The 22,759-nt window shown below is 37.7% G+C and overlaps 1 protein-coding gene across 1 annotated transcript; it reads left to right on the forward strand.

Annotated features, from left to right (window-relative positions):
* Positions 1–487: 487 nt before the first annotated feature.
* LOC115993855 (G-type lectin S-receptor-like serine/threonine-protein kinase LECRK2) lies at positions 488–3,457 on the forward strand. Its single transcript, XM_031117833.1, has one exon. The coding sequence runs from the start codon at positions 890–892 to the stop codon at positions 3,254–3,256; it is 2,367 nt and encodes a 788-aa protein (XP_030973693.1). The 5' UTR covers positions 488–889; the 3' UTR covers positions 3,257–3,457.
* The last annotated feature ends 19,302 nt before the right edge of the window (positions 3,458–22,759 follow it).

The following is a 22,759-nucleotide window of genomic DNA, read 5'->3' on the forward strand; positions in this document are numbered from 1 at the left end:
TACATATGCATAACTATGTATTGAACTAGTTTATATGATTAACTATACCATTTCTAGGAAAATAATTTCAGTTTGGGGGTCAAATCAAAATATTGAAGTTGACATGTCTAACAACATTAATCTCTTCATTCCTTTTTTTTTTCTTTCACCTTGCTCACATTTTCTTTTTTCTTTTTCGACACTTTCTATCCTCCAATCTAAATCAAGTGTCAAGGAAGACTTGTCGCTCAGCCAACCGAGAAAAATATGTGATATTTTGTCAACCATGCATTTGTTCCATAAAGGACAGCGCTGAAAAGTCTTTGTTGATCCATCTTACCTATTAGTTGAATACTGAAAACAACACTACCGTGTAATCTTGATGTTGGAAGGGACAATGAATATTCCAGTCTCTCCATCTCTAGTTCTTCTTGTTCTCATTTGATGAAATGAAGTATTCTAGACTTCTTTTTTCTTTTTTTTTTCTTTTTTAATCTTTTCAGCTTATTCGTGTTCATCCATGTACTTAAATAAATTTCTACGTATGCATAACTATGTATTGTGCTTGTTTATATGAATAACTATACCATTTCTAAGAAAATAATTTCAGTTTGAGGATCGGATCAAAATATTGAAGTTGACATGTCTATCAACATTAATCTCTTCTTTCCTTTTTTTTTTCTTTCACCTTGCTCACATTTTCTTTTTTCTTTTTTGTCACTTTCTATCCTCCATTCTAAATCAAGTGTCAGGGAAGACTTGTCACTCAACCAGCCGAGAAAAATGTGTGATATTTTGTCAACCATGCAGTTGTTCCATAAAGGACAGCACTGAAAAGTCTTTGTTGATCCATCTTACCTATTAGTTGAATACTAAAAACAACACTACCATTCTTCATTCATCCTTTCCCATGGCTTCCATGTCCATTGTTTTCTTTCTGTTGTTCACATCCTTTATAGGTGGGAGAGCTGTACCAAAGCAATCTAGCCATATAGCCTTGGGTTCTTCTCTTTCCCCCATAACTCAACCCACTTCATGGCTTTCCCCTAGTCAAAAATTTGCTTTTGGATTCTATAGGCAAGGCAGTGGCTTTGCTATTGGAATTTGGTTGGTCAGTGGAGACAATACGACAGTAGTGTGGACTGCAATTCGTGATCATCCACCACTCGCCTCGAATGCAATTCTGGTTTTCACTGAAGATGGTAAGCTTCTTTTGAGAACTGAGCGAGGACAAGAGAAACTCATTGCTAATGCAACAGATTCCGCCTCCCATGCCTCCATGCTTAACTCTGGAAATTTTGTGCTTTATGACAAGGATTCCAAGATCATTTGGCAAAGTTTTTATTTTCCTACAGATACCATTTTAGGAGGTCAGACTTTGTTCGCTGGATATCAACTATTCTCTGGTTTAACTGAGAATGACCACTCAACCGGACGGTTTCATCTCAAGATGCAGGATGATGGAAACCTTGTTTTATACCCAGTAAACACTGGAGACACTCCAGGTGATGCTTACTGGAACACAGAGACATTCGGGTATGGTTCAAAGTTTCACCTTTATCTCAATAAATCAGGCAGTCTGTTTATCGTCAACGGCACTACTTTAAACATAGTTTATGGCTTGAATAAGGACTCATCTACGGCGAGCAACCAGAATAATGCAATTTATCGTGCAACTCTTGATTTTGATGGGGTTTTCCGGCTTTATTCTCATGTTTATGATGAGAGTGGCTACAAAGTATCAAAGTTATGGAAAGCATTGGACAATCCATGTCATGTGAAAAGTTTCTGTGGTTTCAACAGCTTTTGTACAATGAATGACGACCAACCATACTGTATATGCCTTCCTGGAACTGATTTTGTAGATGTGAATCATAATTCTCTTGGCTGTGAGAGAAACTTTTCAGAAGCAGGGTGTAGAGTTGGGAAAAAAAATGCATCCTTTTATGACATCACTACCATGGAGAATTTAATGTGGGGAGATCGTCCTTATGTTGTGTCACCAATGTCAATTGAAGAATGCAGCCGTTCTTGTTTGGAAGACTGTGATTGTGGGGCGGCACTCTTCAAGAGTGATTCCTGTATGAAACAAAAGCTTCCGCTGAGATATGTTAGAAGAGATATGAAAGAAGGGTATACGGCTCTCTTGAAGGTGGGCATGAGAAGCATTAAAAGTGACAATCCTATTATGGCAAAAACACCTGTGATCGTGATCACAAGCAAAAGAGCAATAGTGCAAATTTTTCTTGTGAGTTTAAGTTGTACTGTATTGTCATGTGTTGCTCTTGCAGTCTCTGGCCTTTTCATTTTCAAAAGTCGAGTTTTATGGTACAAAAGGCTGTTAGAGAATGGAAACTTTGGCCTGAACGAGGAGGTCACGTTGAGATTGTTTTCATATAATGAGCTCAAAAGAGCAACAAATGGCTTCAAAGAACAATTGGGTAAGGGCTCATTTGGAGCAGTTTACAAAGGGGCACTCTACAAAGGTAAAAGACTTGTTGCAGTAAAGAGACTAGAGAAGTTAGTTGAAGAAGGAGAAAGGGAGTTCCGCGCAGAGATGCGAGCAATTGGGAGAACCCACCATAGGAACTTAGTTCGTTTGCTTGGTTATTGTGCCGAGGACTCTAAAAGGCTTCTGGTTTACGAATACATGAGCAATGGCTCCCTTGCCGATCATCTTTTTAAAGCGCAAACGTCTCCAAATTGGAATGAGAGAGTGAGAATTGCACAAGATATTGCAAGAGGGATCCTCTATCTACATGAGGAGTGCGAAACCTCAATTATTCATTGTGATATAAAGCCTCAGAACATATTAATGGATGATTTTTGGACAGCTAAAATCTCTGACTTCGGGCTGGCCAAATTTTTAATGGCAGATCAAACAAGGACCTTCACAGGGGTCAGAGGGACGAGAGGGTACTTAGCACCAGAATGGCAGAAGAACACGCCAATATCAGTCAAGGCAGATGTTTACAGTTATGGAATAGTGCTTTTGGAAATTGTATGTTGTAGAAGAAATATAGAGCTAGATGTATCAAACGAGGAAGAGGTTATTCTTTCTACTTGGATTTACAAATGCTTTGTTGCTAGGGAGTTGCACAAGATTTTGAGAGGGGAAGAAGCAGATAAGACCATGGTGGAAAATATGGTTAAGGTGGCACTCTGGTGTATTCAGGATGAACCAGCACTTCGTCCTACAATGAAAAGTGTAGTCTTGATGTTAGAAGGAATTACTGAAGTATCTATTCCTCCATGTCCAGCTACTATGTCCGAGTAAACTTTTGCCTGCAAGAAATAATTTTTCTTCTTCCATGTAGTTTCATTTTATTTTGTGTACTATATATATCCTTTACTAATCGTCGTAGGGAACTCATAGGTAGCCCTCTCAGTAGTAAACTCTTTTGAAGTAGAACTTGTTACTCCAGTAGAAGATTAAGGGATTTCGATAATCATTGATGAAATTTATGATATTATATAGTATAATCTGATTTTTTTTTTTTTTTTTTTTGAGAAGTTTTAATTATTTATTTATGAAGTAGTTTTCTCAACGCGTTTTCCCAATTGCTATCAGGCTTCTCACCGTGTCAGTCACGGCATTAAGATTATTACGTGATATATCAAACACTAGCTTTGAACTTGGTAGCTGGTAGTAATTAGTCGTCCATACAAAGAAGTAAAGTGAAGAAAAAGAAAGAGTGTGATGTGCAATGGTCCATTATTTTCATTACCTCCCATTTGTTCAATGTCTCTAAAGTCTATTTCAACTTAGTTTCTCTTGACAGCATGTTCCCATAAAATTGAACATATAACATTGCAGTCACAATCTTGCGGAAAATACAAGCTGGAAAACGTTGGTAGGGTCCTTTGACAAATCAACCTTAAGTGGACAACTAACTAGAAAGTAGTAAACTAGTGAAAGTTCAACTTGACAGCCCTATGCGAGATAATCAAAGCTGGCAATGGGATCAATTCTATGGAACTAGTTTGGGCTCAAAATAAACCAAGATTTTTATGAATAGCTTAGTTCGACTTGAGAAAACATTTATTTATGTTCACTAGCCGTGAATCCGTGCGTTGCATGTGATAATTATTTTTATGGTGGTTTTATTAATTATTTTATTTAACAATTTAAACTAATGTAATAAAGAGTAATGTATTTCGTAATCATATTTTATTTATTATAGGAACACTCATAAATATAATATAGGAACAATCATAAATTATAAATATAAATTTTGTTATGCCAAAAAAAATATATATATAATTTTCTCAAGAATTCAAAAGGCAAGTTAACAAAAATATTCATTTTTGAATAAAAGTTATTTATAACATTTTGTGAATCTTTAAAAAGAACATAAAATTTGGAAATTATTCTTTTATTTTAAACAAACTTTTTCAAACCTTATTTGTTTTGCCTACAATCCTGTAAGGTTGAATTTATTCAACCATCTAATTGACTTTATTCCGTACCAAATTTGCTTGTATTTCAGCATTTAGTAACCTTGTATTTCGGTGGGATTGTTGTAAGGGTAGTGAGTGAGATAGAGTGAAGTTTGCTCAAGAGTATGCAAGAAAACAGAGACTCGCGGCTTGGCCTCGCGGGTGACTCGCGACTGCAAGCCGCCAGACGCAGCACACGTGCCAAGCATGCCGGAAGGTGAACAGTCATGCTAGCTGGAGCACTACAGGACAAAATAAGACAACTGGCCATACGGTTATCTCGCGACTGGATATCGTGACTTAGTCAAGTTGCGAGGTCAAGCCGCGAGCCACCCCTGTTTTGTAAATCCTAACGTTTCACATTCCTCTCCCACTCCAGTATAAATACCCCTTTTACCCACAAATGTAAGAGAGCTTCCAGAGAGAATTTTAAGAGAGAAACCCTAAAGAAAAACAAGATTGATTCACCCACAATCTATACATTAGAGTCTCTTCAAATTCCTCAACTCTCTTCCTCTCCATTGTCAAATCCTTGAGAGGCATTTTACCAAACCTTGTTCTCACTATAATCATCACTGTGAGAGGGCTGTTTGGATTTCTGGGAAGCAGTTAGGAAGGAACCAATCTTCATTGGTTGATGCTACGGTCTAGTAGCGGAATCCGGGAAGCTAGAAAAGAAAAAGGTTCGGCGCAACCTCGTTGGAGCAAGAAGTTTGGAGGGCTTAGGTGCACTGGGTAGATTAGGCTTGGAGGGTCTATTGCTGTCCATGTATCCCAACTATATTTTATAGTGGATTGTTTACCGCTTGGAGGGCGGCGGAGAGGTTTTACGCCGAGGGCTTCGGTTTCCTCTTCGATAACACATCGCGTGTTGTCTTTGTGTTTGCATCTTCCTTCCCTCTTATCTTTGCCTTTTATTAACTGCTGTGGGTTGTGTTTTTAAATTTGGCTTAGATAGTTTTTCCAATTCCATATTATAGCTTATGTTAAGTTTCCGCACACTAGTTGTTTGACATAATGCTTGAATTGGTTAAGTTGTAATTTGGAGGTCTAAACGTTCAAGGGTGTTTATACACATATTTGAACTTTCATTTGGTATCAGAGCGGGTACACTTTTATTGGTTTCAATACCACTGTGTGATCATTGACTCCCTTTTGAGATGGATCGGTCTCAATCCCTAAATGCACCTCCATATTTTGATGGTAGTAATTATGCTTTTTGGAAGGTTCGCATGAGAGCTTTTCTGTGTTCTATTGATGAATCTGTTTGGGATACTGTTAAGATTGGTTGGACCAGACCTGAGGCAGCCAAATCCACATGGGATAAGGCAGCACTCGCTGCATCTAATGCTAACAGTAAAGCACTCAATGCTATTTTCTGTAGTGTGTCTCCAGATGAATTTCACAGGATCTCCCACATTACCGTTGCCAAAGAAGCATGGGAGATATTGGAAACCACCTACGAAGGCACGAAGAAAGTGAAAGACACCAAGTTGCAAATGCTGACCACTCGGTTTGAGGAGCTCAAAATGAGTGAGGATGAGTCCTTTGACTCTTTCTATGGGAAGCTAAATGAGGTGGTTGTCAGCAAGTTCAATTTGGGGGAGAAAACGGAGGATTCTAAAATTGTAAGGAAGATCCTTCGATCTTTGCCGGAAAGTTTTCGTGCTAAAGTGACAGCGATTGAAGAGAGTAAGGACCTTGATGACATCAAAGTCGAGGAGCTGGTTGGTTCTCTTCAGACCTATGAGATGTCGCTGCCCAATCAACGGAAGAGTAAATCTCTTACTCTTAAGACCATTAATGAGAAGGTGGAAGATCAAGACTCATCGGGAGAAGATGTGGTTGACAAAGATGTTGCATACCTTGTCAAAAATTTCAGAAAATTCTTGAAATTCAAAAATAATGGCAAATTTGGTGATAAAGGAAAATTCCAAAGTTCAGGAAGGGAGAAAAAGGAATTAAAAAGGAAAGATGGAAAAGAATCTTAACCTACATAAGGTGTCACTTGTTTCGAATGTAACGGGTATGGACACTTTAAGAAGGAATGTCCGAATTATTTGAAATCGAAAGGCAAAGTGTATGCCACGACATTGAGTGACTCGGATTCATCTGACTCAGAATCTGAAGAAAGCTGTGATGGAGAGGGGAACTACTCAGCGTTTACGACTATTGCTCATGTTGAGTCTTCAGACGAGTTGAATCTGCTTGTACGAGACCTTGGAGAACATAGTGATGAAGAATCACTGGGAATTGTTGAAGAATCAGATGCTAAAGAAGATGAAAGCATAGCCAATCTTCAAGAGAATTATAACTCACTCCTAGAGAAGTCGGGTGAGTACACAAGGGTGGCCAAGGCTGCTGTGAGAAAAATGAAGAAGGCAGAGGAGGATTACAAAAGTCTCCTAATCCGATATAGGGAGGCCAAATGTGAGATAGAAATACTGAATGGTGAGCTGTCCGAACCTTACACAAAAGTGAGATTTCTTGAGCAAGAGGTTGTGCAAGCAAATGCTAAAATAGAGAGGGTCACCACCAAGAAGTTAGATGATGTTATTTCATCTCAAAAGAGTTTTTCAGACAAATCCGGGTTGGGATATACCGGAAGGAGCTCATCTGGAATTGTCACTAATGAAGTGAAGTTTGTAAAGGCTAAAGATCCAATTGAAGTTGACCTTACTGATGAGAAGCTCAAGATGGAGGAGAAGAAGAATGTGGTGAACCAACGGTTGTTGAATCCCCGCAATCAGTATGTAGGCAGGTCTGAATCTCGTGCCAAGTCTCGTCCACGACCACAAAGAGGTCCTAGATCAACTTATGTGTGTCATCATTGCAGACTTCAAGGGCATACTCGACCAAATTGTCAAAAGCTGAGAGCTAAGAATAGTGCAACTCCTCAAAGGTCAGGAGGATCTAGAAATGATAGAAGAAATTGGGCAGGTGAACAATCTAGAGATCAAAATGGCGATCCCGGAATGATGAACGTGATGAAGATGATAGGTGCATTCACCAACTGCTTGGAAAGCTTCTCATGAAGGTTTGAAAGCCCTAACTCCCGTACCCAATCCTATAAGGAAATCACCCCAAACGCAAGTGACGTGTGGGTGAAAAAGGGTACTCATGCATAAGCATTACAACATGTCCATGCATTAATACTTCCTATGCTTTGCGACGATGTTTGTTTGTTTGTTTTTTGTTTTTGCTGTTGGTTGGTTGCTTGTCTACGTGTGCATACTTTTAATTTTTTTTGTTTTTGATCAATCTTTTGCTTCTAGTGTCAAAAATCCAAAAATCACATAAAAATTAGAAAATCAAAAAGTTTGACATTGTTGAGCTTTTGTCTCAAAACCTGTTTTGCCTTGTACCTTTGTGCTAATGGCTTTGTGCATTTTCGAGCATTACTTGTTTCTTTGCACTTATATCACTGTGAAAAAAAAAATCTTGAAATCTATATGATTGTTGTAAATAGATCTTCAAACTTGTCATGAATGATTAGTGAATGGTTATGTTGATCTTGAGACATGCATAGACTTGTGTCTATATATCTTCCCACTCTTTATTTTTGTTGTTGCTAAAAAGAGCTCACCAAATGTAAATCTCCAAATGAAAAGAGATATTGAGCTGCAAAAGCCTGTCGCACATTCTAGTATTCGACTAGGAAAAAGGGTAAGCGACCTTATATTAAAGAGAATGTTTATTCAAAAAGCCAAAGGTTAGTTCTTTAAAGTGAGATATCAAATATCACTCTCACAATGAGAGGTGATTGTCTCAAAAGATCAAAAAGATCAAATGGTATGATTGAAAGTGGAGTCAAATGTAAAGCTCCAAGATATGTTATCAAGTTTTGTGGGAGGTCATATATACATATTTCTATAATTGAGATGGTTCACATGATCTAGTGCTAATTGTGTATGCCTTGGGAGGTCATATATCTCATTGTTGATATCCACACACAACACACAAGTTTATGTTCAATAAATGCCATAATCATTTGTGTGATTGTACTTGATGAAATGTGTTTTCACATGCTCAATCTTTGTTAATTCAAGCACAAAAAGAGTTTTGAGTGTTTTTGGTGTTTTTGAAAAGTATTTTGTTAGAAAAATCTGAAATTTTCAAAAAACCAGTTTTGCCCTCGACTCAGTCGCGGGTTATTCAAGTCGCGAGCCTCAGTCGCGTCTTCGCGGGTCATTTTTGGCGACTTGTTCGCGAATGGAAGGTCCAGTCACGAGGGTTACTCAGAGATTTTCGCGGCTCAGCTCGCGACTCTCTCGCGGGTAGACCTTCCAGTCGCGAAAAATACTTAGAATTTTTTTTTTTAAACTTTTGTCTTTGAGTGTTTGGTGGCTTGAACTGGCGACTTTTTGACGACTCTCTTAAATCGCGAAAAAACGCGTGTTTGGCAAAAATAGGGGCAGTTTTTAAATCTTTTTCAGTTTTCCCCTCGAACTTTTGTGACTGTTCATCTTCTCTCTCAACTATCTCCTTCCCAAACACTCCGTGCTCCCATTTCCAAACTCCATTGTTATGTATTTTCTGCTCAAAATCTTCAAGTAACAGGTATGGGTTTTCATTCTTGAACTCCTTTCTTCTTGATTTTGTGTTTTTCCCCTTTGATTTTTCGCATTTGTTTATGTTTTGAGATGGGTTTGTGTTTCGGCTATTGCTCTATGTTCATGCTTAGCTGTGGATGCTGTTGCTTGAGTTTGAAACTATTTTAGTTGTTTCCTTTTTGGTCTTCATCATGTACTTAGCTAAGTATGTCCTTCTAGTTTATCTGAACTTATGCTGATGAGTTGATTCAAAATGTTCCTATTGCAGATGTGAAGTTTACTGTGCTGAATGTGCATGTTCTATTGTGTGAATCTAGTGAGAGCATCTGTGTGTTTTACTATGCTATTTATGAGTCTTGTATTTCTCATCACATTGTCTTTAGGATATTTTCTATATCTATTGCTTTAATTTTCCCCTGCATTCTCCCTGTTGTTCTTGTGTGTCCATTTTTTAAGCCTGTTCATCTGTGTGGTTGATTTCAGTAGCATGAGGTTTAATTGTTTTTAGTTCATCTTTGTGGAAGCATTTGTGTCCTTATCACTAACAAAGTTCTGTTTTGTCCTACACATGTTTTGTACTATGTTGTTATGGTCTCTTCTGATTGTTCATAGATGGCTCCCTCACCTCCGAAGAAGAAAACTCCTGCAAAGAAGGCTGACAAACGATTGAAAATGGATTCTAATCTGTTTAGGTCAGTTCAACACTTTGAGAGATACAATGACTTCTTCTTGAAAGCAGGAATTATACAAGAAAGATTTGTAGATTTGGAGGATTTAAGAAACTCCTTTATCCCCGCTGTTTTGAAGGGAGAGGATGGGAAAAGCTTCTGAGTGATCTCCCTGTAGTGTGTGAACCCCTGATTAGGGAGTTTTACTCAAATGCTGTGATAAGGGAGAATGATTTAAGTTGCTGGGTTAGAGGTAAAGAATTCATTTTGGATGCACATGTCGTTGATGATATGCTAGGGCTTGAAGGATTAGAAGATCAGGAGTTTGTAATTACAAAGATAGGATTGTATCTATTGAAACTGTTCAACAAAGGATAGGTGGACAGAGAGAAGGGAAATGTCTAAATACCACAGCTTTTCCAGTGGACATGAGGTGTCTAACAATAATCATGATGTTTAACCTCTATCCCATAAAGAAGTTGACTACAATCAACTGTGCAAAAGCAATCTTTCTGATGGATCTCAAAGAAAAGACATTCATTGACATCAGTTCTCACATATATGACACTATTGTGGATGAGACTAGAACAACTTCTAGGCCAAAATTGATCTTTCCTAGTTTGCTAATGAGGATCTTTAGAAAGAAGGGTGTTCCAATCCCACAAGACATCAGTCTCATGTCCACACCCTCTGCAATTAACAAGCTTACCTGCAAAAGGATAAGTGTTAGGCTTCCAGGAGAAGAAGATGAAGGTGATGAAGGAGAGGGTATCCCAATGGAGACTGAGGCAGAAGCAGTAGGGCATGCATCAACCTCAACACCCAGGAGGAGTGGCAAAAGGACTAGAGCATCAACTTCTTCAAATACACCTCCAGATGCTTTCCAAATCATTCTGGAACGACTTGATGGGCTCAGAGGAGTCCAGACTGAGCACTCTGAGAGGATGAGAGCCATGCAGGATCAGATTGATATTTTGTCTGCAAAACTTGACAGCTTCACCACCCAGCATGGACAGTGACCCTTTGGCCATTCCGGTCAAAAAGGGGGAGATGTTTCTTTCTGTTGTTGATGACATTGTTGATGAGAAGCACAAAAGCAGCTCTTAAGGGGGAGTAATGTGTTGAAGGGGAGTAGTCAAAATTAGAGACTTTGTTTATACATGCTTATGTTTTGGGTATTTGATGTTTATATGGGTTTGATACACTGTGGTTTTGGTGTATATTTGTTTCCAACTCATAACTTATACTCTTGGTTTAATCTTTTATATATTTTGTTGATATTATTCAGAATATTTTGTGGTTTGTACCCATGTGCTTATGTAAGCTTTTAGGGTTAATGTTTTTATGCATATTATGTAGGCTTATGGTCTGTACCTTGCTTAATGCAGCCTTTTATGCTATGTTGAAATCAGTACTTCTATCTAAATGTCTTGCATTTTGATTTATGTACTGTCACTCTTGTGCCCTTGTAGGATTATTCCTAGATGCATATACTTTGTGTATTATGCATTGGTTGAGTGTTGAGCATACAAGTATCTTGCCTTGTGCTTGTTAGCTTGTATGTCCTTGTGTTCATTCCAAGTATGAATGAGCACTATGATCACTACGTTGTGGTGTTCACTTGGTTGATCAAGCCATGAATTGTTTCTTCTCTTCATCTTTGCTTGATCACCTTTAGCTTGTTTCATATGCATTTCATGTTTTTCTGCATACAATGATCATGGTGTATTGTTGTGTTTCAGGAGTTTCATGTTCTTATGATTCAAGTGCTTCACAGCTTCTAGAGTTAGGTGTGAGTGAGTTTTGTTCAATTGTTCCTAACTCACATGTTAAGTCTAGAGTCTGTTTTAGGATTTTGTCAAGGAATAGCCAAAGGGGGAGATTGTAAGGTTGAATTTATTCAACCATTTAATTGGCTTTATTCCGTGCCAAATTTGCTTGTATTTCAGCATTTAGTAACCCTGTATTTAGGTGGGTTTGTTGTAAGGGTAGTAAGTGAGATAGAGTGAAGTTTGCTCAAGAGTGTGCAAGAAAACAGAGACTCGCAGCTTGGCCTCCCGGGTGACTCCCGGCTACAAGCCGTTAAACGCAGCACACGTGCCAAGCATGTCGGAAGGTGAACAGTCATGCTAGCTGGAGCACTACAGGACAAAACAGGACAACTGGCCATACGGTTATCTCGTGACTGGATATCACGACTTAGTCAAGTCGCGAGGTCAAGCCGCGAGCCACCCCTGTTTTATAAATCCTGACGTTTCACATTCCTCTCCCACTCCAGTATAAATACCCCTTTTACCCACAAATGTAAGAGTGCTTCCAGAGAGAATTTTAAGAGGGAAACCCTAAAGAAAAACAAGATTGATTCACCCACAATCTATACATTAGAGTCTCTTCAAATTCCTCAACTCTCTTCCTCTCCATTGTTAAATCCTTGAGAGGCATTTTACCAAACCTTGTTCTCGCCATAATCATCACTGTGAGAGGGCTGTTTGGATTTCTGGGAAGTAGTTAGGAAGGAACCAATCTTCATTGGTTGATGCTACGGTCTAGTAGCGGAATTCGGGAAGCTAGAAAAGAAAAAAGTTCGGCGCAACCTCGTTGGAGTAAGAAGCTTGGAGGGCTTAGGTGTACTGGGTAGATTAGGCTTGGAGGGTTTATTGCTGTCCATGTATCCCAACTATATTTTCTAGTGGATTGTTTACCGCTTGGAGGGCGGTGGAGAGGTTTTGCGCCGAGGGCTTCGGTTTCCTCTTCGATAACACATCGCGTGTTGTCTTTGTGTTTGCATCTTCCTTCCCTCTTATCTTTGCCTTTTATTAACTGTTGTGGGTTGTGTTATTAAATTTGGCTTAGATAGTTTTTCCAATTCCATATTATAGCTTATGTTAAGTTTCCGCACACTAGTTGTTTGGCATAATACTTGAATTGGTTAAGTTGTAATTTGGGGGTCTAAACGTTCAAGGGTGTTTATACACATATTTGAACTTTCAAATCCAAAATACCGAAAAACGTAACTAAAAAAATTAGTAAATCTTAGCAATGATTAATTGGACCAATTAGGAAAAAAATTTGCTATTGATAATCTATTAAAGTTATTTTCTTTGCAAAAATTGTTATTTTTTCCACCCAAAACATATTATCAGATAAACAATTATTAGCAAAATCTAAGAATTAAAATTTCTATATATGCATTGTTATAAAATAATAATAATTAAATAAAATTGCAAAAGCTAAAATTTGTCACTCATCCAATTATTTATGATTGGCTACCTTTTGCTTTTCTCTAAATAAATTACATTATAGAGTACTTCTAATACAGCTATTAAGAGTACTTTGTCCACAACAAAGGAATAAAAAATAAACAAAAATTAGTAAAGTCTCATAGTTTAACATTTAAATTGAGCACTATAAAAAATCATGCTATGTAATAGAATAAATACCAAATTACAATAAATACCAAATTATCCAAACCAGGCTATGTAATAGAATAATATTATATTTTTATATGCTATATTTAATTCTTTATAATGCAATAGGATAACATTTAACAAACAAAGAGAACAATTTAAAAAAAAAAAACAAAAAAAAAAAACAAACAACAACAACAACAACAACAATTTAAAAAACAAAACTAAATCGCATTAACCCAAAGTAAAGTTTTAAAGAATATAAAAATTTATCAACTTAAAGCAAAGATGCAAGAAAAATAAAAAATCCAACAAAAAATTGAGAGAGAGAGAGAGAGAGAGAGAGAGAGAACCTTTTTATTGTGAGGTAAAACTATGCATAAAATAGAAGAGATAATGACAAATTTATAGTAGAGGGTGTGAATAAGAAGAGGCAAAAATAGAGGAAGATTAAGGGAAAGAGAAAGAATGATATTAATGTAGAGGGTAGCGGAGAAATGAAAAGGTAAGGGAGGGAGAAAGGCTGGAGAAGTAGTAGGGAGATGAAAAGGTAAGGAAGGGAGAAATGTTGAAAAAAATGTAAATATTAAAAAAATAAAATGTTAAAAACAATTATAGGAAAATTGGAAAGAAAAAAATAATGACGTGGACGTTGATGTGGCTCTTAGTTAGAGTAAAGCAACAATAAATGCTACACTTCAATTTTTAGATATATATATAGATTTTTATATGCTAATTTAATTCTTTATAATGCAATAAGATAACATTTAACAATAAAAAAAACAACAACAATAACAACAATTTAAAAAACTAAACTAAATCGCATTAACCCAATGTAGAGTTTTAAAAAATATAAAAAATTATCAACCTAAAGCAAAGATGCAAGAAAAAATAAATCCAACAAAAAAAATTTTGTGAGAGAGAGAACCTTTTTATTGTGAGGTAAAAAAATGCATAAAATGGAAGAGATAGTGAAAATTTTATAGTAGAGGGTGTGAATAAGAAGACAAAAATAGCGGAATATGAAAGGAAAGAGGAAGAATGATATTAATGTAAAGGGTAGTGGAGAGATGAAAACGTAAGGGAGGGAGAAAGGTTGGAGAAGTAGTGGGAAGATGAAAAAGTAAGGAAGGCAGAAAGGTTGGAAAAGTGTAAATATTAAAAAAATAAATGTTAAAAACAATTATAGGAAAATTGGAAAGAAAAAATATAATGACGTGGATGTTGATGTGGCTCAACTGGAGTAAATGCTATGCTTTAACTTTTGGATATATATATATATATATATATATTTGTTTAGAAAATAAGTCAAACTCAAGCTCAAGTTTAGATTCTGTTAGATTCTAAAAACTTAGGATTTTATGTATTTAAAACTCTAATGTGTATTGTTGGCAAACCATGATCAAAACAAGTTGGTTAGTCGTGTTTAGACTTGCTCAAAATTGGTTCATTTATGTAAAGTTGGAATAAACGTTGCAAAAGTTATTTAAGCTTCTCAGCCTGGTTCGATTGATCGAAGCTTAGGCTCGATTAATCGAAAATCGAGTCAAAGGCGTTTTCTGCAGAATTCCAACTCAGCCCTAGGTGGGAATATGTGTGGAAAATACAAGAATGTTCTGTTTAGGGGGAGTTAACATTGTTTTTGATGTATTTAACTTAGGGGGAGAGTTAGTTTGTATATTTGTTGATTTACTGTTTTTGTTTTTCTGTCACACATGCAGTTATGCATTTTGTTTAATGTTTCAGGAAATATACAAGTTGATTCAATTGAGCTGCTGTCTACACTTGCAACTGATGGATAGAAGTTAGGATTGAATTTGTTTTTATAAGCATTATTTTTGTAAAGGGCTTTTCCTTGTAAACTTTGAGCTATTAGATGTGTTTTGTCACGAATTGCTAAAGGGGGGGTTTGTTAGGTTCTAAAGACTTAGGATTTTATGTATTTAGAACTCTAATGTGTATTGTTGGTAAACCATGATCAAAACAAGTTGGTTAGTCGTGTTTAGACTTGCTCAAAGTTGGTTCATTTATGTAAAGTTGGAATAAACTGTTGCAGAAGTTATTTAAGCTTCTCGGCCTGGTTCGATCGATCGAAACTTAGGCTCAATCAATCAAAAATCAGGTTAGAGGCGTTTTCTGCAGAATTCCAACTCAGCCCTAGTTGTGTTTTAAAACATTTAGGGTTTTCTAATTTGCCCTATGTATAAAAGGCAAACCCTAGCCACGTTTTAGTGTTGCTCATATTGCTGTTTGTGTAAATCTCTTATGAGATCTGTGAGGAGCTTTTCTTTACACAAGCTTAGGATTATCAAGAATGAGATTTTTTCAAGAGCTTGATGATCGTTCAGTTGCTACCATAAGAACTTAAAGAAACACAAGTGGGTGTGCTTGTACTTGTTGGAAATCCAAGAAAGAAGGAGTTCGTGGTTTTGAAACTTGCACGTGGTTGTGTCAGTAAGTTTCTACTAGTGGGTAGGAATAGGATGTTAGTGGTCTAAGTCCTGTTGAACAACTTCGATTCTTTCATAGTGGATTCAGGTTTACCTTGAGGATAGTTAGGTTTAATCCTCCCCAGGTTTTTATCGATTTGGTTTCCTAGGTGATCATATCTTTGTGTTATTTATCTTTCCGTTGCTTTGCATGATATAATTGTTTTGATTGTGATAACCTAGATTTGTTAATTTGGACTAAGTAACAACTTGGCTAATTACCTAGGTTATTCCAATTGTGTTTTTTAAAGGGTCTAAAAACTATCAAGTGATATCAGAGCGAGTTGCTCTTTTGTTTTAGATCTTTTGATCTAATAGCTGATCTTTGACCCCTGTTGTCATGGATAATTTAAAGTGTCTTTCTGATCATGTTTCTGCTCATGCTTTTGTTGATTTTATTGATACCTGTGAAACTCTTCATAAGAAATTATTGAAATCTATGAAAATTGCTAAGAAATTCAAGGAAGAGTTAAAATTGGCTAATCTTGAAAAAGAGGAATTGATAGTTAGATTAGATGAATCTAGTAAAAAGAATGAATTTTTGAGAAATCAAATTTGTTGGTTTTAAGACCCCTTAAAATCACAAACAGATTAACCTAGGTAATTAGCCAAGTGATTACTTAGTCAAATTAGCAAATCTCGGTTAACACATGAAAGTTCAAATAGTGTATAAAACACCCTTGAACGTTTAGACCCCCAATTACAAAATAACCAATTCAAGCTTTATGACAAACAACAAGTGTGCGGAAAATGAACACAAGCTATAAACAGAATTGGTAAACAATCGAAACCAATTAAAAATCACATCCACAGCAGAAAATAAAAGGAAAAAATTATAGGAAGAGAGATGCAAACACAAGGACAACACAACAATGTGTTATCGAAGAGGAAACCGAAGCCCTCGGCGTAAAACCTCTCCGCCGCCCTCCAAGCGGTAAGTAATCCATTAGAAAATGTAGTTGGGATACATGAACAGCAATAGACCCTCCAAGCCTAATCTACCTAATGTACCTAAGCCCTCCAAGCTTCTTGCTCCAACGAGGTTACGCCGAACCTATTTCTTTTCTAGCTTCCCGGATTCCGCTACTTGACCATAGCATCAACCAATGTGAAATTGATTCCTTCCTAACTGCTTCCCAGAATACCAAACAGCCCTCTCACAGTAATGGATATGGTGAGAAAAGGTTTTGGTAAAAGGCCTCTTAAGGATTTAACGATGGAGAAGAAGAGAGTAAAGGAATTTGAAGAGTCTCTTATGTGAAGATTGTGGATGAATCAATCTTGTTTTACTCTAGGGTTTTTCTCTCAAAATTCTCTCTAGAAGCTCTCATTCTTTCATGGGTATAAGGGGTATTTATACTAGGGTGAGAATGGAATGTGAAGAGTCAGGTTTTTCAAAACAGGGCTGGCTCGCGGCTTAGCCTTGCGGCTTGACTGAGTTGCGAGTTCCAACCGCGAGATAACTGAACAGCCAGTTGTCCTATTTTTTCCTGTAGTGCTCCAGTTAGCATAACGCTTCAACTTCTGGCATGCCTGGCACATGTGCAGCTTCTGGCGGCTTGCAGCCGCAAGTCACCCGCGAGATCCAGTTGCGAGTCTCTGTTTTTCTTGCACACTCTTAAGCATTTCTTCACACTATCTCACTCACTACCCTTACAAGAATCCCACCTAAATACAGGGTTACTAATTGCTGAAATACAAGTAAGTTTGGCACGGAATAAAGCCAACAAGATGGTTGATTAAATTCAACCTTACAATCTCCCCCTTTAGCTATTCCGTGACAAAACCCTAAAACAAACTCTAGACTTAACATGTGAGTTGGGAAAAGTTGATCAAAACTCACTCACACCTAACTCTAGAAACTGTGAAGCTCTTTAAAAGTTCAAATATGTGTATAAAACACCCTTGAACGTTTAGACCCCCAATTACAAAATAACCAATTCAAGCTTTATGTCAAACAACTAGTATGCGGAAAATGAACAAAAACTATAAACAGAATTGGTAAACAATCTAAGCCAATTAAAACACATCCACAGCAGAAAATAAAAGGCAAAGATAAAGGGAAGAGAGATGCAAACACAAAGATAACACACGATGTGTTATCGAAGAGGAAACCGAAGCCCTCGGCGTAAAACCTTTCCGCCACCCTCCAAGCGGTCAACAATCCACTAGAAAATGTAGTTGGGATACATGAACAGCAATAGACCCTCCAAGCCTAATCTACCCGATGTACCTAAGCCCTCAAAGCTTCTTGCTCCAACGAGGTTGCGCCGAACTTTTTTCTTTTCTAACTTACCGGATTCCGCTACTTAACCATAGCATCCGCCATCCTTGGCATCTTCCAATACTTCCCAAACCTCCAAAAACACTCAACACTCTAAATGGGTGTGGGTAGTGTTTGGATAGAAATCTCCTCTCAATAGGTATGACAATGAGAGAGGGAATGAGAAGAGACTACAAAGATTTCTCTCTAAGAATGAGTAGCTCTCTCTAATTGGGTGGGTGTTTTGAAGAAATCTCTCTTAGGGTTTTTCTTTCTGAATGGCCACACATATTTTGTGGGAATGAGGAGTATTTATACTGGTGTGAGAATGGAATGCGAAGAGTCAGTTTTTTCAAAACAGGGCTAGCTGGCGACTTAACCTCGCGACTTGACTGAGTCGCGAGTTCAAGCCGCGAGCTAACTGAATGGCTACTCTGGATTTTTGTCCTGTAGTGTTCCAGCTGGCATGACTGTTCAGCTCCCCTGCATGCTCTGCACGTGTGCGACTTTTGGCGGCTTGCAAGCCGCGAGCCTCCCGCGAGATCCAGCCGCGAGTCCTTGCTTCACTGCACAGTCTTGAGCATTTCTTCACACTCTCTCACACACTACCCTTACAACAATCCCACCTAAATACAAGGTTTCTAAATGCTGAAATACAAGCAAATTTAGCACAGAATAAAGTCAATTAGATGGTTGAATAAATTCAACCTTACACTCTTGAATCATATGAACATGAATCTCCTGAAACACAACAATACACCATAATCATTGTATGCAGAAAAGCATGAAATGCATATGAAGCAGGCATGATGTAATCAAGCGAAGATGGAGTTAAGAAACAAACCATGGCTTGATCAAACAAGCAATCACTACAAGGTAATGACCACAATGCTCATTCACACTTGGAATGAACACTTGGACATACAAGCTAATAAGATCAAAGCAAATTACTTGCATACCCAATACTCAACCAATGCATAATACACTAAGTATATGCATCTATGAACAATCCTACAAGGGCACAAGAGTGATAGTACTTAACTAGAAAATGCATGACATTTAGTTAGAAGTACTGATTTAACAAAGCATAAAGGCTGCGTAAAGGCTGCATAAAGCATGGTACAAACCATAAAGCCTACAAAATATGAAAACAAACCCTAAAAACTTACAAAAGCAACATGGGTACAAACCACATTAAATACTGAAAAACATCAATATATATAAAAGGTAAACCAAGTTTCAAAAACATCCATGAGTTATGAGTTTAAACCAGACAATAACCATAACCATAGTGTACTAAACCCATAGTAACAACAATAATCCAAAGCATAATCCTATAAGTTAAAAAGTAAGACCAAATCACAAGTATGTGTGGTGTAACTCCCCCTATTACGATGCACAGTTCCCTTTGAACTTTGTCCCCTTTACTGTACGCTCTCCCCCTTTTTGGCACGAATAGCTAAAGGCTGTCTTCTAACTTTTTTTGAATAGCTTCTAACTTATTCTCCATGGTCTCAAGTCACATTTGGACATGGTTGTTGGTGGAGTAGAGAAATGTCACCATTCCCGCAATGCGCTTCTGAATACTTTCAAGCAAACTACTCAATCTATCAGTTTGAGGATCAGACTGTACATGCGGAGTGCTAGTTTGTTAAAATCCAGGGATGACATGCTGAGTGGGTGTGGTATGTACATATGTCTCTAACTCAAGAGCAGACGGAGTAACCGGAGAGATGTGTGCACTCTTTGGTGTTTTAGAGGAATGACTTTTGCTTGCTTGTAGAGTGAACATGGAAATTGGACGCGGACGGGTCATCATTTTTCCATCTGAGGGAGGATCAATACCTTCACGAAGAATGAACTTCATGATGAGACTGCAAAATGGAATACATCCTCGAGCTGCTGATTGAGCCGTGATCTTCCTTATGGTTTGAAAGATATGGGCACAAATATCAATGGGGGCTCCTGTAATAAGATCATAGAGGAATTGAGCTCTTCCAAGATTGATGAAAGTCGTGTTTGACAGTGGGTAGAGATTGGAGAACATGATCAGTTTTAGTGTGGTCAGCTCAAGTGCAAACTTGGTAGTGCTTATGGATGTGCCTGTACTAGAGACTTCATGATCAAGTCCAAGAACTTGTAGAATGTCTTGAGTCTCTGGAGTTCGATCATCATACGGAGTTAGATTCACATTCTTAGGTCTAGTGATGCAGAGAATTTCAGCTATGGAGTTCAGGGTGATGATAAATTCCTTTCCTCTTACCTAGCAAATTAGCTCAACTACAAGGTCACTTGAATTAGAGTAACATTCCTTAACTAGTTCATCCATTAGGTCTTCAAAATTTCCAAATAAGTTTGCCCAATCTCTTGACTCAAAGATCCGAGGGATAAAAGTGGTCCCCAAGGTGTCAAACTCAACCATACGTTCCACTATAGGAGATGCCTTGTCAAAGATGTTTGAGTAGATGTGTGAGGTAAGCGAGGTTCTAAACCTCTCCAAATTAGAGTCTTTAGATGACTGAGATGAGAGTCGAGTCCGTTTAGTAACCGGGGTTGATGGATCATCAGTTACAATGTCTTTGCCTTTAGAGGATCGATGAGACATCTGCAAGAGAGCAAGCACATAGCAAAGAACCAAAAATAGCACCACAAAGGATAGATATCAACTTGATTAGATTCAGATAAAAATGTAAACCAGAGATATCTCACACAATCACAAACATAATTCAGGTCAATGCCAAACAAAACCATAAGTAACACTGAAGTATTGAATGAGGCAGGTGCATCAAAATGGTGATTACTCAAGAGAACACTGAATAACACAGATTTAAAAATAACTGTCATTGAGACAATCTACCATGAGCATGATATGCACAGATCAAGCACAGTAGAGAACTAAGGAAGGATAGCTCAAATTAGACCACAGTAAGACAGGAACAGGTATAAAACAGCAATATGTAAGAACAGTGGAAACCACATACATGCAAAATAGAGCATATGGCAGTGAGGACACACATAGTTCGATCTAGGACCTCTATGTGGTCGAGGACGAGACTTGGCTCAGGATTCAGACCTACCCACAAATTGATTACGAGGGTTGTTCAACATCCTTTGGTTCTCCACAATCCTCTTCTCCTCTATCTTGGGCTTCTCAACAGTAGGGACAACTTCAACTGACTCTTTGGCCTTTATAAACTTCACTTCTTTGGTGATGTTTCCAGATGAGCTACTCCCTCCAGTATATCCCAACATGGATTTGTCTGAAAAATGCTTTTGAGATGAAATAACACCATCGAGCTTCTTGGTGGTGACCCTCTCTATCTTAGCATTTGCTTGCACAACCTCTTGCTCAAAAAATCTCACTTTTGTGTAGGCTTCTGACAGCTCACCATTCAGTATTTCTATCTCACATTTGTCCTCCTTATAGAGAATTAGGAGACTTTTATAGTCCTCCTCTGCCTTCTTCATCTTTCTCACAGCTGCCTTGGCCACCTTTGTGTACTCACCTAACTTCTCCAAGAGTGAGTTATATTTCTCTTGAAGATTGGCTGTGCTTTCATCTTCTTCAGCATCTGATTCTTCAACAACTCCCAATGATTCTTCATTACTATGTTCTCCTAGTTCACGTACAAGCAAATTCAACTCGTCTGAAGACTCAACATGGGCAATAGTCATAAAAGCAGAATAATTCCCTTCTTCGTCACAACTTTCCTTAGAATCTAAGTTGGATGAATCCGAGTCACTTAATGTCGTGGCATACACCTTGCCTTTTGATTTCAAATAATTCGGACATTCTTTCTTAAAGTGTCCATGCCCGTTGCATTCAAAACAAGTGACAACTTGTGTAGATTGGGATTCTTTTCCATCTTTCTTTTTGAATTCCCTTTTCTCCCTTCCTGAACTTTGGAATTTCCCTTTATTACCAAATTTACCATTATTCTTGAATTTCAAGAATTTTCAGAAATTTTTCATAATGTATGCAACATCTTTGTCAATCACATCCTCATCCGATGAGTCATGGACTTCCAAATTTTCATTAAAGGTCTTAAGAGCAAGAGATTTGCTCTTCCGTTGAGTGGGCAACGACATTTCATAAGTCTGAAGAGAACTAATCAGCTCTTGGACTTTGATGTCATCAAGGTCCTTACTCTCTTCAATCACTATCACTTTGGCACGAAAGCTTTCCGGCAACGATCGAAGGATCTTCCTTACTATTTTAGAATCCTCCGTTTTCTCCCCTAAATTGAACTTGCTAACAACCACCTCATTCAGCTTTCCATAGAAAGAATCAAAGGACTCATCCTCACTCATTTTGAGCTCCTTAAACCGAGTGGTCAACATCTGCAGCTTGGTGTCTTTCACTTTCTTCGTGCTTTCATAGGTGGTCTCCAATATCTCCCATGCTTCTTTGGCAATAGTAATGTGAGAAATCCTGTGAAACTCATCTGGAGACACACCACAGAAAATTGCGTTAAGTACTTTACTGTTAGCATTAGATGCAGCGAGTGCTGCCTTATCCCATGTGGATTTGGCTTCCTCAGGACTGGTCCAACCTATATCAACAGCATCCTAAACTGATTCATCAATGGAACATAAAAATGCTCTCATGCGAACCTTCAAAAAAACATAATTACTATCATCAAAATATGGAGGTGCATTTAGGGATTGAGACCGGTCCATCTCAATATGGGGTCAAGGATCACACTATGGTAATGAAACCAATAAAAGTGTACCAACTCTGATACCAATTGAAAGTTCAAATAGTGTATAAAACACCCTTGAACGTTTAGACCCCCAATTACAAAATAACCAATTCAAGCTTTATGACAAACAATAAGTGTGCGGAAAATGAACACAAGCTATAAACAGAATTGGTAAACAATATAAGCCAATTAAAAATCACATCCACAGCAAAAAATAAAAGGCAAAGATTAAGGGAAGAGAGATGGAAATACAAGGA

Source organism: Quercus lobata, chromosome 6 (assembly GCF_001633185.2).
Source record: "Quercus lobata isolate SW786 chromosome 6, ValleyOak3.0 Primary Assembly, whole genome shotgun sequence".
Taxonomy (NCBI): domain Eukaryota; kingdom Viridiplantae; phylum Streptophyta; class Magnoliopsida; order Fagales; family Fagaceae; genus Quercus; species Quercus lobata.